General features: G+C 42.6%; 1 protein-coding gene across 1 annotated transcript in view; it reads right to left on the bottom strand.

Moving 5' to 3' along the window:
* Window positions 1–212: 212 nt before the first annotated feature.
* The window catches only part of LOC135697213 (uncharacterized), a gene marked incomplete at its 5' end in the record, with an annotated part of 88,329 nt that continues 71,935 nt past the window's right edge, over window positions 213–16,606 (bottom strand). Inside the window, 2 exons of the mRNA XM_065216839.1 lie at window positions 213–1,786; window positions 1,882–2,446. Coding sequence (XP_065072911.1) covers window positions 771–1,786; window positions 1,882–2,446 — 1,581 coding nt within the window. The remainder of the gene's footprint in view (window positions 1,787–1,881; window positions 2,447–16,606) is intronic.

Genomic DNA, 16,606 nt, shown 5'->3' with positions numbered 1-16,606 from the left:
CAGAAGAATAGCGAACAATTTATCCACACCGCATTCGCTTCTACACCCTCCCCTTCCCTACTTCCAAGTCTGCACAGTGCACAACTCTCGAATCGGAAATCATTATGTCTCTCATCAGTTTTAACGCTGCATTTATTTTTCGAACAGTTATACCAGTTCATTGAATGAGCTCGCCCACTCCCCCCACCCCACCCACTTTTCTCAACGTCTATGTCAAAGGGCGCTCGTCAAATCGAACAAAGCAAGTCTCGTCGATCGCAGCAGGGGCAGGGAGGAAAAGTGAATCCGATCTCGCTTTGGTGCCAGGAGGAAGAAAAGTGACACTTGTAGGTACCTATTGTTGTGGAGATTTTCTTTTGCAATCGGCAATTTTCGGAAGTGCCACATCGAGGTGGATGAGTGTAATCAAGCACTGTTCGATAGGCAGAGACGAGTGCGTGGCTTTTGTGACGGTGGTGGCAGTGGCGGCGAATCAACAAGCGGAGGACAGCTCCCGGGGGTGAGTGTTTTTTTTTCTTCTGCTGTGTCATTAGTTTAGTTTCATTATATCTCGCAAGAAAATTGCCGTAGCAATGGAAAGAAACACAAAACGAAAAGTGTATGTGTCTTTTCTAGAAAGCGAGGTTTCTAGAAAGGAGCAGCTGCCTTGAACGCGTATCCCGGCGCCGAGCCGGGACCGCAGAGAGTGTTGTGTGTTTTTGTTTTCATCGAGATTTCATAGAGTGGTGTTCATGTTTGTGTCAGAGTGTGTGTGTGTGTGTGTGCTTAGCTTAAGGCATCGGTTGGTGATTCAGTAGATTGTTGCTGCCGGAGTTGCTGTTGCTGCTGCTGCTGGAGATGCTGTTGTTGGGGCGACGCTTCGGAGGGGATCCCAGGCGGCGATCGGTTATCGCCACGAATGGAAGTCGCTGGCGCTTTAAGCGACCGTATCCGTTTCCCACGGGCTGTGGGGAAGCCACCCGGTGGTAAACGAACTGGCCAGCTCGGGAGGAAAGTTTGTAGGGATGATCGGCAGCCATTGTCGGATGCCCGTAGGCATGGCCATCATCCATGTGCTTCTTGTCGTAGATGATGTGGATTCCTTCGCCCGGAAGTGAATTCGAGTGTGCGGTTGAAGATTGTATCGTTTCCTGGATGTAGTTCCGCTGCAGTCCAAGATTATTCGGGCTGGGGCGCTGTTCTTCAAAGAGGTCTTCCAGGGGATTTTTCCTTCGGTTATACTTCCTTTCGTGATGACGTTGGCCGTACTCCGACATCGGAGCAATGGTTCCCTCCAACAAATCAATCAACTGCTGAGTCCGACGATTGTACTTCTTTATGAACGGTGGCACATGGTCCTGCTGTTGGTCCTTGTTCAGGGAGTTTATAACCTTATCGAAATAGGGCCACTGCTCGCGGCTGGTGGAGTGGCCATCGAGATGTGCCTTAATGTCTTCTTTTGTCTCCAGTTTGTTGGTGCTTTGATAGTATCGAACCTGGCCTTGGTTGGTTACCTTGGTCATCGGTGGCTCTTGTATTTGCTTCCAACGATCACGTTCCCGTTCGAGCATTTTTTGCCGAGAGTAGTGATGGTGATGATGCTGATACATCGGATGGTAGTATCCGCCTCGATGGTGATGGCTGTGCTTGAAGTTTTTGTGCTTCTTGTACAGTTTCAACCGATAGGATTTGGCTTTCTTCTGCATCTGTTCGAAAATGTCATCATTGCTTACATCTTCCCCTCCACCTCCGTCAACCCCGTCATCATTTCCGGTACCATCCGGTTTCAACGTCGACAGGCCACTATCTGTTAACCGAAAGCGGCATCCAGCCAAGGAAGAGAAGGAAAGAAAGCATAGAAGAAAACAAGTACAGGCAGCAAGTAAAAGAGACAAAACTTACCATCTATCAATTTGGTGCCTTTCTCGTCGATAATCCCGTTCGACAGCAGATAGCCACCGTCGATGGAGTTGAGGAAATCGATACTGCTTGCCATCAGTGGACTCCCACCAGCCGGCTGTTGGCTTCGGTTCACTGGCTCAAGACTGGAACCACTCGGCAGATATTTGCTCTTTTCCACCTCGTTATCCGCCTCCTCCTCCTCTGGCTGAGCTTCCTCCGGGGGTGGCAACTGCTCGTCCAGATCCAAACCCCAAGGATCTTCCGGCAGCTGTTGCTTTCCCTGCATCCGTCGATGCTGTTGCTGCTGCTGGTGCGACGAGTGCCGAGGATTAAGAAATTCATTAAACGGATTCAGTTCATTTGCATTCTCGGATCCACCGCCACGGCCTCCACCACCAGCAGCATTATCCACCGAGTTGATGAGATTGTTGGAAAAGTTATAAATATCCGCTTCGTCCGGTGCTAGTGCAATGAAATTTTCCAATTCACCGTCGTCGCCGCCGCCGCCTCCTCCGGTGGGACTTTCGCCGTCGCCATTTTCCCGTCGATGGCGATGTTTCGATTGCTGGAAATGGACGGGAAGCAGAAAAGCGTAAATTAGAATGGGATCACCACAAATGGCAGCCAGCACGGCAACTATTAACTATCTAATGGAAATTGAGTTTTAATTATTTTCCCCATCTTTTTAAATACTGGAACATGGTCATTGTTGCAGGTGCGATCCGCGTGAAATCAAAATTAAGCGTCGCTTCAGTTGATTGTTCATTACGCTTCGAGGGGTATCAATTTGCTCGATTTGGAGAAATGTTTAATTAATTGTTTTATGGTGTCCTTTCCCGCGTAAAATCATTCGGCAAATCCATTGAGATGGTAAGATAATGCAAATTTACATTTGCGTCTAGAGTGTTATTTGAAAAAGGTCGTTGTTAATTATTGAGAATAGTCAAGATTTTGAGGAAGTTTAGATATGTCGTTGAACCTTAATCAGTTCGAGTTTTCGAATATTTCTTTCTAGGTCCGAGAGCTGTGAGACGCAAACTAAAAAAACGTTTCAAGTGGCTACAATTCTCTGCGCGCACGAGTTTGAAGCTCTGCAAACCAACACCAGCAAAACATTTCCGGAACTCACGGATGTTCCGTTTATTTAGAGAAGTTCCAAAAACTTCAAGCAGATAACTTTGGGAAAGTTTCATGAACTTCGAAAATTTCTGGAACTTCTGTGACATTTTGAGAAGTTTTGAGAGCATCAGTGAGATCCAGAGAACTTTGGTAAAATTCCACGAACTTCAAGCAAGTACCATAAACATGAAGATAGGTCCGAAATTTTTTGCGAAGTCCAGAGAACTTCAGCGATGATCCGAGATCTTCAGGGAAGTTCATAGAACTCCAGGATAGTTTAGAGAAATTCCGGGCAGTTCTAAGAGCTTCAGGTCACTTTAAAGGTAGGTCACCTTTTGATTTGTTCTATTTTTTTAATTGACATTATATTATTATACGAATCACTAGTAAGAAACAAATTAGCCAAATGTTAAAAATCTATAATAAAAAAAATGAATCAGTCAGCTGGGCTAGGGAGGGGCCACCAGGGCACCTGATTGGAGATGGAGAGAGTGGAAATTTCAACTCCATGACTTTAACATTTCGTGAATGGAGGGCGGGCTCTTCTCCCCACTCATTGGGACATACTCCTGGGTGATGGCCTGTTTTTGGACCGGTTTCTATGATCCTGTTCTTGGAAGGAGATTCTCATTTATCCCGTGGATGCACGTGGGTGATGTTGCCCACGGATTCACCAAAACCGTTTTCGGCCCTTCATACAATGACCGGTTGAGTACAATTAGAGGTTATTAAACTTTATCAAGTCGAACAGCGAGGATAGTTCACAGGCTACCGACAGTTGCTACGTCTATCATATCATCATCATTACTTTCGGGAACATCTGTAACGTTGTTATGGGTTCAGGGGTTCAACTATTATTTTTCTATTAATGTTTACCCGTTCGTTCATACTACCCATACAAGTGAAGATAAGTTTCATGAAAGCTTTGGATGTCCATGAATTTTCAGAGCATGCTGTCAGTTTCTAGCAGTACGGAATCGTAAGTTTGAAGTCGCCATGTCAGCAGACGTAAAAAAGATGTATCGACAGGTACTGTTACACTCGAAGGCTACTCCACTGCAGAAAATTAAGTACCGTTTCAGTCCCACTGACCCTCTGCAATCCTATGAACTGCTCACCGTCACATATGGGTTAGGTCCATCGTCATTCCTGGCCACCCGAACCCTGCAGCAGATCGCTGACGACGAAGGGCACTCGTACCCATTAGCCGCCCCAGTAGTAAACAAATCCTTTTACGTGGATGACTTCCTAGGTGGTGCTAATTCCGTTGCTGAAGCAATACAATTGCGTGAAGAGCTCACGGAGATGCTAGGCAAAGGAGGATTTCCATTACGGAAGTGGACATCGAACAAACTCGAGGTTCTCCAAGGACTACCAGCCGACCAGATAGGGACTCAGTCAACCCTCAGGTTTGACCCAGGTGAAACAGTGAAGACACTCGGAATCATGTGGGAGCCTGCATCAGACCGGTTTCGGTTTAATTTCCGAGTTCATCAAGTCATCCAGGTGGCGACAAAACGTTCGATCCTATCCGGAATTTCCCAGCTTTTCGACCCGCTAGGATTGATTGCACCTACACTGGAGTCGCTTTTTACGCGGTTTTTTTTTACACGGTTTTTTTTACGCGGTTTTTTTTTTACGCGGATTTCGGAATTTACGCGGTTTTTTTTTACGCGGATTCCGGAATTTACGTGGTTTTTTTTACGCGGTTTTTTTTTACGCGGGACGTATCACCCGCGTAAAAAGCGACTCCAGTGTATTGTCGTCAAGGGGAAAATGTTGATTCAAAAGCTATGGTTGGCATCGTGTTCCTGGGATTAAGAGGTTCCTGATTCAATCAAGCAAAAATGGCAAGATTTGTACCAGCAGCTGCCCAACAATTTTCGTATCGACAGATACGCATTTCTACCAAACTCCACCGTCCAGCTACATTCGTTTGCAGACGCTTCCGAAGCTGCTTATGGGGCATGCATCTATGCCCGCAGTATGGATACCGAAGGTAACGTACGAATCCAGCTTCTGGCCGCAAAATCTCGTGTTGCTCCCTTGAAGAGGCTATCTATTCCCAGGCTCGAGCTATGTGCTGCAGTCATCGCATCGCAACTCCATACCCGAATCGTAGAAGCCTTGCAGATGGACATCGATGCATCCTTCTTTTGGTCCGATTCTACGGTGACACTGCAGTGGCTGACTTCCCCTCCAAGTTCGTGGAAAACTTTTGTCGCCAATCGGGTGTCAGAAGTGCAAACCCTAACGCGTGGATCCAGCTGGAATCACGTATCAGGATTCGAGAAGAACAAATTATGGAAGCACGGTCCGGACTGGTTGCAACGTCCGAAACTAGAATGGCCGATTCCGAGTCACATCGAAGTTTCTGAAGCAGAAGATGAGCGCAAGGGTGTAGTGGTCGCCGTTACAAGAGCTGCACCGAGATACAATCCGCTTTTCTTACGGTACTCCTATTTTTCTCGACTAACTCGAATCGTTTCTTACTGCCAAAAGTTCGTCCACAATCTACGCACCAACGCTAGAACTCAACCGGTCTCCACAGATCCTGTTTAACTCCAGTCGCTATCAGTCAAGCAGCTATCCCAATCTAGAACTTTGCTAGCTCAGTTGGCCCAAGCCGATTGTTTTCAAAACGAGCTGCGAGACCTCAAGCAAGGACGACATTTGGACAAACATTCCTCCATTAGGCTTTTGAGTCCATTCATTGACACATTGGGGGTTCCCAGAGTGGGTGGGGGGGGGGGCGGTTAAAACTATCAGAACAGCCATACCTAACCAAGCACCCAGCCCTGCTTCCCAGTTTCCATCCTCTTGCTAAGCTAAGAGCCAAATCCATCCACTACAAACTCATTCACGATGGCGGCCACTTGACGCTGTCGGTCATGCGCAGGCATGGAAAATCATTTGCATTCATTTCATACATTCATTTACATTCATTTGCCTCTAACTTTTTTCATCAACAGCATTTCGCAAAATGATGTATGAAGCTTTTGTAGGTTTTGTTATTAGCTACAACATTTGCTCATCACTAGAGCGGGCAAAACTTATTACTGTTTTTCAGTGAATGTAAAATACATTCACTGAAAAACAGTAGTGGCTTCTGTTCACCCTGGTGCGTCGTGCATAAGAGATACGAATTTGACTTGTTAACAAAAGTTGTAGCTAATAACAAAACCTACAAAAGTTCTTTACATCATTTTGCGAAATGCTGTTGAAGAAAAAGGTTAGAGGCAAATGAATGTAAATGAATGCACGAAATGAATGCCAATGATTTTCCATGCCTGGTCATGCGTGAGGAATACTGGTCAATTAATGGACGACGACTGGTGTGAAACATCATCCGAAACTGTTTCCAATGCGCCCGAGCCAATCCCGTTCCGGCATGCCAGCAAATAGGGCAGCTGCCAGCCCAGCGAATCACTGTCAGCAGACCATTTGACATCACAGGAGTTGACTATGCTGGACCAGTCTACCTGAAGGCAATCCACAAACGTGCAACACCTACGAATCTGTCTGTTCGTGTGCTTCGTGACCAAGGCGGTCCATCTGGAGCTGGTGAGCGACCTCTCTACGCCGGCATTCATCACTGTGCTTAGACGCTTCGTCGCTCGTCGGTGACGTCCCAGTCATCTGCATTCCGATAACGGGAAGAATTTCATCGGAGCCAAGAACGAGCTGCATCAATTGTTCAAGATGTTGTCCAACGAAACCGAGAACGATAAAATCGCTACATTCTGCGCCGAAGAAACGATTGTCTGGCACTTGAACCCACCGAAAGCGCCTCATTTTGGAGGGCTCTGGGAGGCCGATGCATGCAGTGTCAAGTCCCAACGTTGCCAAAGTTCATCTCTCTCGTCTCAACCACTACCAGAAACTGCAACAACTTTCTCAGCGGTTCTGGCATTACTGGAGAACTGAGTACCTGCAAGAGCTCCAGAAGGACACGCGGATATGCCACCCCAACACCGAAATCCAGCCAGGTAGGCTAGTGGTGCTTGTCAATGAGTTTCAGCATCCTGTTCGCTGGCCTCTCGCCCGCATTGAAGCTGTGCATCCTGGGAAGGACAATCACGGGTGTGTGGTCACTTTGCGGACGTCCAAGGGCATCTTCAAACGGCCAATAACGAAGGTCTGCCTTTTGAAAACGGACTCATCGGAAACAACAAACACAACGAACTCATTGGAGCCAATAATATCAACAAACACAACGGACCTACAACACCAACCAACAGACGATCACGAACTACATAACGTAGACGATCACGAGCAGCCAAACAGTATCCGGGTAAACAGCTAGAAGTGGATCAACAACTGCTTTGCTGCCGAATCAAGAAAAAAGTGAAATTTATTGTATTGTTTTCTATTGTTAATTTGAACTTTGTATTGATTTTGAAATTCATAGATTTCAAAGGTGGCGGCGATGTTGCAGTTCGATGTTTTCGTTTATATAGAATAGGTGACCGATACCGATAACGTGTGGAGATTATTCTCATTCTCGGTAGATCGGTTGATCGTATGCTGGGCATCGCCCGATATAGTTTGGATTGATTCGTTAGTCGTATCGCCAGCCACCGATGAGATCGGAGCTAATAATAAATAAGTGTACTGAATGCATGAAAAGTTTAGTTTCTCGATCCAATAAAAGTGAAAATTTAGGGAGCTTATAAGTGCATGTAATAAACCCGTGGTGAAGATATAGATCCAGGTGAGCCCAGATCTGCCCCAACATTCTGCAGCAGGTTTTAGGCACAACCCAAGCTACTCCGCGGCAATTTACTGCGCAACATCTAAACTCGAAGTAAGTTCGGGCGGTTGCGTGAATTTTGGTGATTTAAATCCATTTAAATAATTTTCCACAGTTTTGAATTTGTCGAGTGCAGGATCATATTTTGATCAAAATAGAACATTGAATATATATTGTAATGTTTGTGAAATTTGAAATTCAGGTAAGCCTAATTAATTCGTAGTAAATTGGTGAGCAAACTATGTGAGATTTCCGCGTTAACAGGCCCTCCTTGCCCAGTTATCGCGGGCGGCTTGTATCGGCTTGTATTGGCTATTGCTAGAATCGACAAATATTGTCGAAACTGGAGCGGACTGTTTCAAACAGAGCTAGGACATCCACCGTCTTATGCTGGCTGTTGGTCAGACGGCAATTACGCCCACTCGTTACTGCTACTGCGCATTTTCTCGTAGTACAACCGTTCAGCTACGACGCATTTCCACTGCTACTGCGCAATTGGAAGCCTTTGTTGGAACGACTCGTCTCGCCAAGTCATGCGGCGTGAGCAGCGTACCGCTACACACTTAATCTGGCTCGGTAAAATCTCCAACAGCCGATTACCTCGGCATTTACTTTTGCTGATATACCTGCAATTATTTTACTGAACCTCAGCAAACTAAATTGCAGAACTACTCGGCTGTTGCAATCTCGGCTAAAAAAAAAAAATTAAGTGTGTACTACAGCTCTTCACACGCCTATGCCCCTTACTTGCCCACGCGCGAGTCATCTTGGCGCGTAAGCTTTTGGTTACCAACTGATCCTGTTTGAGTTCGCGTACTAGAACGTTGCGGGATATCTGTCCGAAAACTGCTCACATTAGTTTGGTTTGATATTGAATGGCTATGCTAACACACATGAACTAGAAACGTGATGTCACAGTAGGAAACTGTTAGATTTGCCTTAATTCAATAAATTTCTATTTCACTTGAATTTTTAATTAATAAATCGCTAGCTCGATAAATCTAAGTTAGGAAAATCCTGTTAGTTGGATTAGCCAATAGCAGCAGTTGGCGCGCAATCCAGGTGCATCACGCCATGGATTGCGCCAATAGGAAGCCGGTAGGGTAGAACAGCCTAGTAAGCACTTTAAGTGCATAAATAGGTAGTGAGCAGGTGGTTCGCTCTCTTTCATCATCGAACAGTTAGTGTACTCGGTTTAGTTTCTAAGTGAATAAAGTGTGTTAAGTGAAGTTTTAGCTTTTTAAAAACCTAAAACGTAACGAACGATCCTTAACTGGTGTCAGAAGTGGGATCCGCGAGTGTGGTGTTTTCAAAAGTGATAGTAAAGCTGCTCCCGTATCAACGAACCGCAGCAGCAGCAGCAGCAGCAGCCTAGCGAGACCAGTTGAACACCGGACGACCGATTGCTATCCGCCACAAGCGTACCTTCTATGTTCTTCCTGTAAGTAACATTTCTTTTATCATACGCTTTATTCCAACAAGAAAATGCCAGAGACACGGCGAAATGAGATTGAGCAGCTCAAAGCCATGGTGCTAGAGCTTAAAAAACAACTCACTGCACGTAACGATGATCAAAATGACTACGACATCGATGAAATTCGCGCGGAGTTAGATGAGCTACGCTTGCAAATTAAAAAACCACAGGTTGGTGACGCATTTAAGCTTCCTGACCCTTTCAAATATTTGTCCGAATTTTCGGGCAATAAGAAAGAACTTTCAGCATGGCTGGAAGAGGTCGAAGACCTGTACAATGACTTTAAAGTCAAAACCGAAAACGGGGGGTTCTCCCTCAGCAGCCTCTATATAAGGGCTATCAAAAATAAGGTGAAAGGGGAAGCTCGGACGTTACTTTGTGCTAACGGCAACCCGAACACTATAGACGGTATCAAAAAGATTCTCGTCGAACACTATGGTGACGAAAAAGACTTCACCACGAATTTATCAACCCTATTCCGCACGCGGAAAGGTGATAAAACCCATCTTCGTTTTTACAATGAAATGAAAGAAACCAACACCAAACTGAAGGCCAATCTTCAGTCGAGACCCTTAACGGGCCATGAGATAATTGAAATTATCACCGTGACCAAATACTTAGATAATATTCAGGAGCCTTTAAGTTCCATCATCCGGAATTCAAAACCTAAAAACCTAGAAGAAGCATACCAAGCTGTGTTGCTTAATCAAAACGCAGAAATGCGGATCAAACCACAACCTTACTCGAACCAAAACCATTCAAATAAATTTAAATCATTCAAACCGCAAAATGCACAGGCGGCAAGTTCGCAACAATTGCAACCCAACACCCCGCAACCTAACACGGCGCACAAATATGCTCCATTCAAAAAACAGCAATTCTTACCGAGGCAGCGAGCTGAGGCTAACAATAATGAGTTGGAGGAAGTGGATGAACCCGATACTCCTGTTGAAGTGAACGATGACCTAGAATACTCAGACGAGGAACTAAATTTTCAGACTGCCAGAGGTGCGAAGAACCAAACATGAATTTCATTCCATATGTTCGCTTTTCGACGTCCAAAGGAATTTTAAACTTCCTTGTAGATACTGGAGCGAACAAATCCTACATAAACCCCGAACATGTCAAAAAATTTAAAACAGTTGATAACCCATCCGTAGTAACGAATAAAAACGGAAAATTCTTTATTGATAAGGTAATTCACGCAAACCTTTTTTCATTAGCCTTCCAGCAAAAATTACCGTACTACGTTTTCAAATTCACAAATTTTTCGACGGCTTAATTGGATACGAAAATCTCGCCAAAATGAACGCATTGGTTGATACCAAGCGTCATCATATGCGGATCGGCAACAAAACCTTTGAATTCTCGAAGTATCACCCTTCTTCAATAAACTTCCAAGAGCACCGAAGCAATATTGTGCCCATTTGCACGACGGAAAATGGGACATTTTTAATAAAAGAGGAGGTAAATCTTACTCCTCAAGTAGTTTTGCAGCCGGGGTTATATTCTGCAAAGGATAATGAAGCCCTTGTGCACATTACGAAGGGATCAGAAGCTGTCTCCCACAAACTGGACCCCTTTCGTAACGATAATTTTATTTTGAAAAATCAAACGCCAGCGCGGCTCGATCTTCCGCTCGATCAATTAAATAAAGAGGAAAAGTCACGATTGATTCGTACTATCCAACCATTTAGAGACGGTTTCTTTCGAGAGGGACAAAATCTTACCTTCACTCACGAGATAAAACACCAGATCAACACCTCTGATGAATCTCCTATCCATCAGAGAACTTACAAGTATCCATACCATTTGAGAAGTGTAGTGTCGGATCTATTACAGAAACTTTTGGAAACGGGAATAGTAAGAGAATCTTCTTCATGCTTGTCATACACAGTTTTGCTCACGAACTGCTCATTTGATAGTAACTTTGCACAGAGTTGACGAAATATAGTTCTATTTGAAGCAGTCGATAGAATAGAGTTTAAGCTTCTTATAGATACGTAAAAAAAAAGGTGATATTTTAATGTTAGTAATAAACTGTATTTGATTTTGCGTTGCAAAAATGATGTGAGAAATACTCGCTGCACATCTCGGACTTTAAGTGTGAAAATTCATTGGTGTTGATTCAAATGACAAGATTTGCCTACTATTCACATATCTACAGTAAACTATGATCCTAATCTATCAGTTACTTTAAAGAGCACTAAATTCCAACAACTGAGTGAAAATTTATTAACAAATGAGCAGTTGATGTGTACAACTGTGCATGCCAAGCATAATCTTCTTCCCCGTGGACATCACCCATATGGGTGGTTCCGAAGAAAATGGACAATTCTGGAAAACAAAAGTACAGAATTGTCATCGACCGAGGCAAACAAAACGTTGTGGCCGACGGACTCTCAAGAATCCCTCGAGCCGAATTGAATAATCAACTAGTCTTTGAAAACGAATACTATGAGAATCACCCAGCATATGACCCCGAAATTATTAACCAATTTAAATTGCAACTGATCCTTAGAGTTACTGATGACAAATCCAAATGCCCCCATATTAATGTTTCTATTTTTCCAGGTTACACGCGTCATGTATTCCATCAAACCGAATATACCCAGAAGGATCTTCTAAAAATCCTAAGAGAATGCCTTGTTCCGGGCAGAAGTAATGGAATATTTGCCCCTGTCCAAATTATCCTATCCTGCAAGAAACTTCTTAACGATCATTTCCTTTCTGGCATGAAAGTCCACTTTTGTAACTTAAAGCTCCCCGACATCATCTCTGAGCAAGAACAAATTGATTTTATTAAGAAAAGCCACAACTTCAATCACAGAGGTTGGAGACTCACATATGAAGAGGTACAGAAGTCAGTGTTCTTTCCCGGAATGATATCTAAAATAAAAAGCTTTGTGAAATCCTGTGAAGACTGCAGATTTTCAAAGTATGAGCGTAAACCTTTCAAAATCGAGATGACTCGACGACTATATGAGAGACCATTAGAAAACATCTTTATAGATGTATATGTTAAAGAAAAGGAAAAGTTTCTCACACTCGTCGACTCATTTTCCAAATTCGCTCAAATTTACAAAATCTGCAACGAAACCTCTGATGAATTGATTGAAACATTGATCAAATACTTCAAAACTTTCGGTTTACCAAAATTGATCACTTGCGATCAAGCAACTTCATTTCGAAGCCAAAATTTTAAAACATTTTTAGAAACGCAGGGTGTTGCCGTTCACTATGTTAGTAGTAGCAACAGTAATGGCATCATCGAAAGGTTTCATAACACCTCGCTGGAGATGTATATGGCAAATCGAAACAAAATTGACGAATTGACACTCTACCAGGGTCTTTCTCTGGTGACCGCCCTTTATAACGACACAAAACATTCGACTACGGGCCTTACCCCAAGACAAATTATATTTGGCACCTCTACGTCATTGGACATAAATGACATTAACATGACGAAACAACAAGTAATTATGACGGCCAAAGACCGACAGAATAACAAGACTCCCTCACTCAACTTTCCTTCCAGACTATGCTTACTTATAACAGGAGGAATGACAGACGTACACATACACGAACTAAACCACAACCCAGTAGCAGTAATACCGTTAGGACAAGCTAGGATTAGTAGTAGTTACGTCAGAATTTTACATAAAGTTGATATGCAAGAGATAGAAAAAGTTATAGACTATATAGGCATAGCAGTCACAGAAAAAGTAACCGATAACAAAATACTTGGACCCTTAATTAAAGCAAAACAAGAAAAATTGGGTAATACTTACAAGAAACTTAAACACTTGGACGTTAAAAGACAAAAAAGATGGAACAGCTTAGGAACAGCGTGGAAATACATTTTTGGAAGCCCAGATGCAGACGATTTAAAAATTATAAATACCACTACTAATCTGTTAATTGATCAAAATGATAATAAAACAGCAAAAAGGTTATCTTCCATTTAATTCCACTTAATTAATTTTGGTATCCATGACAGATACGTATTTCGACTACAATGTGCAGTCTTCATCAGTGTCATTCCCACTAAAGAACTATTCAAAATCTAACCCCCTTAAGTACTCATCCCCTAGGTATAAAAGTCAAGATCACAGGTATAAAAATGAAACTACAATGTGTTGAATCGGAACCTACCTAACTAATTAAAACCAAAGATTTAAGTAAACTAAAGGAGTAAAATCTATTCAACTCTCTAATAAGGAAAATCCCAAAGGCTTGGTAGCCATCATAATGAAGTAATGAAATTGGGTTGTTAGCGGAATGCTTCAATAAAACAGCAAAAAGGTTATCTTCCATTTAATTCCACTTAATTAATTTTGGTATCCATGACAGATACGTATACTGTGATCTTGACTTTTATACCTAGGGGATGAGTACTTAAGGGGGTTAGATTTTGAATAGTTCTTTAGTGGGAATGACACTGATGAAGACTGCACATTGTAGTCGAAATACGTATCTGTCATGGATACCAAAATTAATTAAGTGGAATTAAATGGAAGATAACCTTTTTGCTGTTTTATTGAAGCATTCCGCTAACAACCCAATTTCATTACTTCAAAATGATAAACAAATCCAAATAAACCAGGAATTCGAAGATAGGATAGCAAACTTAACAAAAAGCATATCAATATTAGTATTTGATCAAAATTTAATAGCAAAGGAAATAATAGATGGATTCGATTCAGTAAACTTGTTATTCAACATAGACGAATTGATTAATCAGTTAGAAATTATTGAAGAAGCAATCACCTTAGCTAGATTCAGCATCCCAAACAGCCGACTCATAACCAACGAAGAACTTCAAGCAGCACAACAATTCATAACAGACAATGGCCTCCAGATGGACCCTCTCGACAACGTTTTGGATATAGCCAGCGCATACGTCATGCACAACAGAAATTCCCTAGTTTACGCCTTGAAAATTCCGCGAATTAAAGATGTCAACTATGAACTAAATTACATCCAACCAATAGTTAATAATGGTTCACGAATATACCTTCATTCAAATTATGTTCTAACAGGACCAAAATCATGGTACGTCAAAACACAGTGTCCAAAGATACGAAATTTCTACATCTGCAATAACCCACAACTGGAAGCACTAGAAGAATGTGCCCAGCAACTGTTAAATGGAAATTCAGCAACGTGCCCTATGGAAAGGGTATACGGAAACGATATTATAAAGAAGGTTAATGAATTTAATATCGTTGTAAGCAATGCAATTTTGACAATGTCATCAAACTGTTTGGCTCATCGTAAGCAACTCTTTGGATCGTTCCTCATACAATTTGCAAACTGCTCTATAAAACTAAATGGAGAGGAGTTTTCCAACTGGGACACCAGCATACCAGCCAGGTCATTTATTCCAACTATTGGATTGAAGGTAAATTCATCAAAGACAATAGATCGTATTCCTTTAGAATACTTACAGATGTACTACGTCGATCACCGGGAGCATATAAAAAAGCTCAACCTGACAACATCAAGTTTACAAGGCAACTTGGGAACGTTGAAGTGGCTATCGATTGGATCATTCTCAATAACCACACCAATCATTTTCGGAGCTATATTCGTTTGGGCTATAAGGAAATTGGCATCAGCATGCGGCAGAAATAGAAGCAACCCACCAGAGGAGGCGAACGTACAGGCGGAACAGGAAAAGGAACGCAGCTCTACTCCACCCCCCAGGCGACCGAGGTTAATTCCACAGTAGAAGAGGACCCCCAAAGACCCAGGACATAGCAGCAGAGGATCGTGAAAGCCGAGGACGGCTTTCCAGTCGACGGGGAGTAGTTAGGAAAATCCTGTTAGTTGGATTAGCCAATAGCAGCAGTTGGCGCGCAATCCAGGTGCATCACGCCATGGATTGCGCCAATAGGAAGCCGGTAGGGTAGAACAGCCTAGTAAGCACTTTAAGTGCATAAATAGGTAGTGAGCAGGTGGTTCGCTCTCTTTCATCATCGAATAGTTAGTGTACTCGGTTTAGTTTCTAAGTGAATAAAGTGTGTTAAGTGAAGTTTTAGCTTTTTAAAAACCTAAAACGTAACGAACGATCCTTAACTCTAAGTTTAGTATATTCGGGTTTCCCTCCACTTAGTGTCAAAAAGCACAGTGAAGGATACATATATTCATACAAACAGGCCGCCATTACCGAGCATGGAAAGCTGAATTGCGTATTTCCCCTTGGTTGATTTTAAAGAATTATTTCATTTTCGCGGTTTGAATTGGTCATTTTCGCGGTCTGATTGGAGTATCCTAATCTGATTGATTGGCTTTAGACGTTTGGGTTAAAATAAGTAAGTTCGTTTGTGTCAACGTCTGAGTGATCTGCCCTGAGAAGGGAAGTTTCTTGCCGGGTAATTAAGAACGAGTTGTCGGTCCTTCTTTGGAAGGTGGCGCTTAAGCCGTCAGCTTAGCGTAACACGGAGAACGTTACACATCAACAAAGTACGTAGAAGTTCAAGTTCTTCAGCTAAGTTGAGGAAATTCTCCGTGAAATTCAGGAAACTTCAGTGAAATTTCTAGAAGTTCCGAGAACTTTGGTAAAATTGTAGGAACTTCAGGGAAGTCCAGAGGAGATCAGGAAATTTCAGAGCTTTCCCGATAAGTATTGAGAATTCCAGGAATGTTGTGGAAACTTGATGAAAGTCTATTGAACATCATGGATGTACCATGATTTTATTGTAATGTCCAGAGAACTTAAAGGAGAAATTCTGAGTGCTTCAGGTCAATTCCAAGAAACTTCAGGGACATTCCGAAAACTTCAACTGAGTCTCAAGAACATCAGCAAAGTTCCGTTTGAATAGGAAATCAAGCAAAGATGAAACTATGGGCAGTTGAGAGCAGTTTAAATTTAACAAAAATGTGAATCATTGCCCCTAGCAAACAATTCCCCTAATAAACGTGTACCATATACTGACGATATCTTAGATGGTGCGACCATACCACATAAAATTGGGATGATATCCCGAATTGGCGGTTAGGCGCATCTTATGGTTATTGTTTATGCGGGTCCTTAAAGTTTCATTCAAATCGAATTAATTTCGGTTTTCGCTATTTTGCCTGGAACTCCACTATATATAAGTTGTCTTGCTCCTTGAGAAATTCCAAAAGTTTCTGGTAAGCATAGAAAACTTCAGCAAAGTCCAGAGACATTTAGGATAGTTTAAAGATCTTGAGGGAAGAACTTGAGAGCAGTTCTGTGAACTTCTGGGAAGTACCGTGAATGTTTGAAAAACTACAGAAACTTCAAGGAAGTTTGGAGAGCTTAAAGAAAGTTGTCAGAGCTTTAAAAAAAATTCCGAACAGAGATCGTTAAGGGAATAATCTGAGATCTTCAGGGAAGCTCCAATTTTGCT

Source organism: Ochlerotatus camptorhynchus, unplaced genomic scaffold (genome assembly GCF_037179485.1).
Source record: "Ochlerotatus camptorhynchus isolate MF236.1 unplaced genomic scaffold, CSIRO-AGI_Acam_v1.1 ptg000069l, whole genome shotgun sequence".
NCBI lineage: Eukaryota > Metazoa > Arthropoda > Insecta > Diptera > Culicidae > Ochlerotatus > Ochlerotatus camptorhynchus.
Note: the sequence above shows the minus strand (reverse complement) of the source record. Positions and strands in the feature narration are given on the sequence as shown.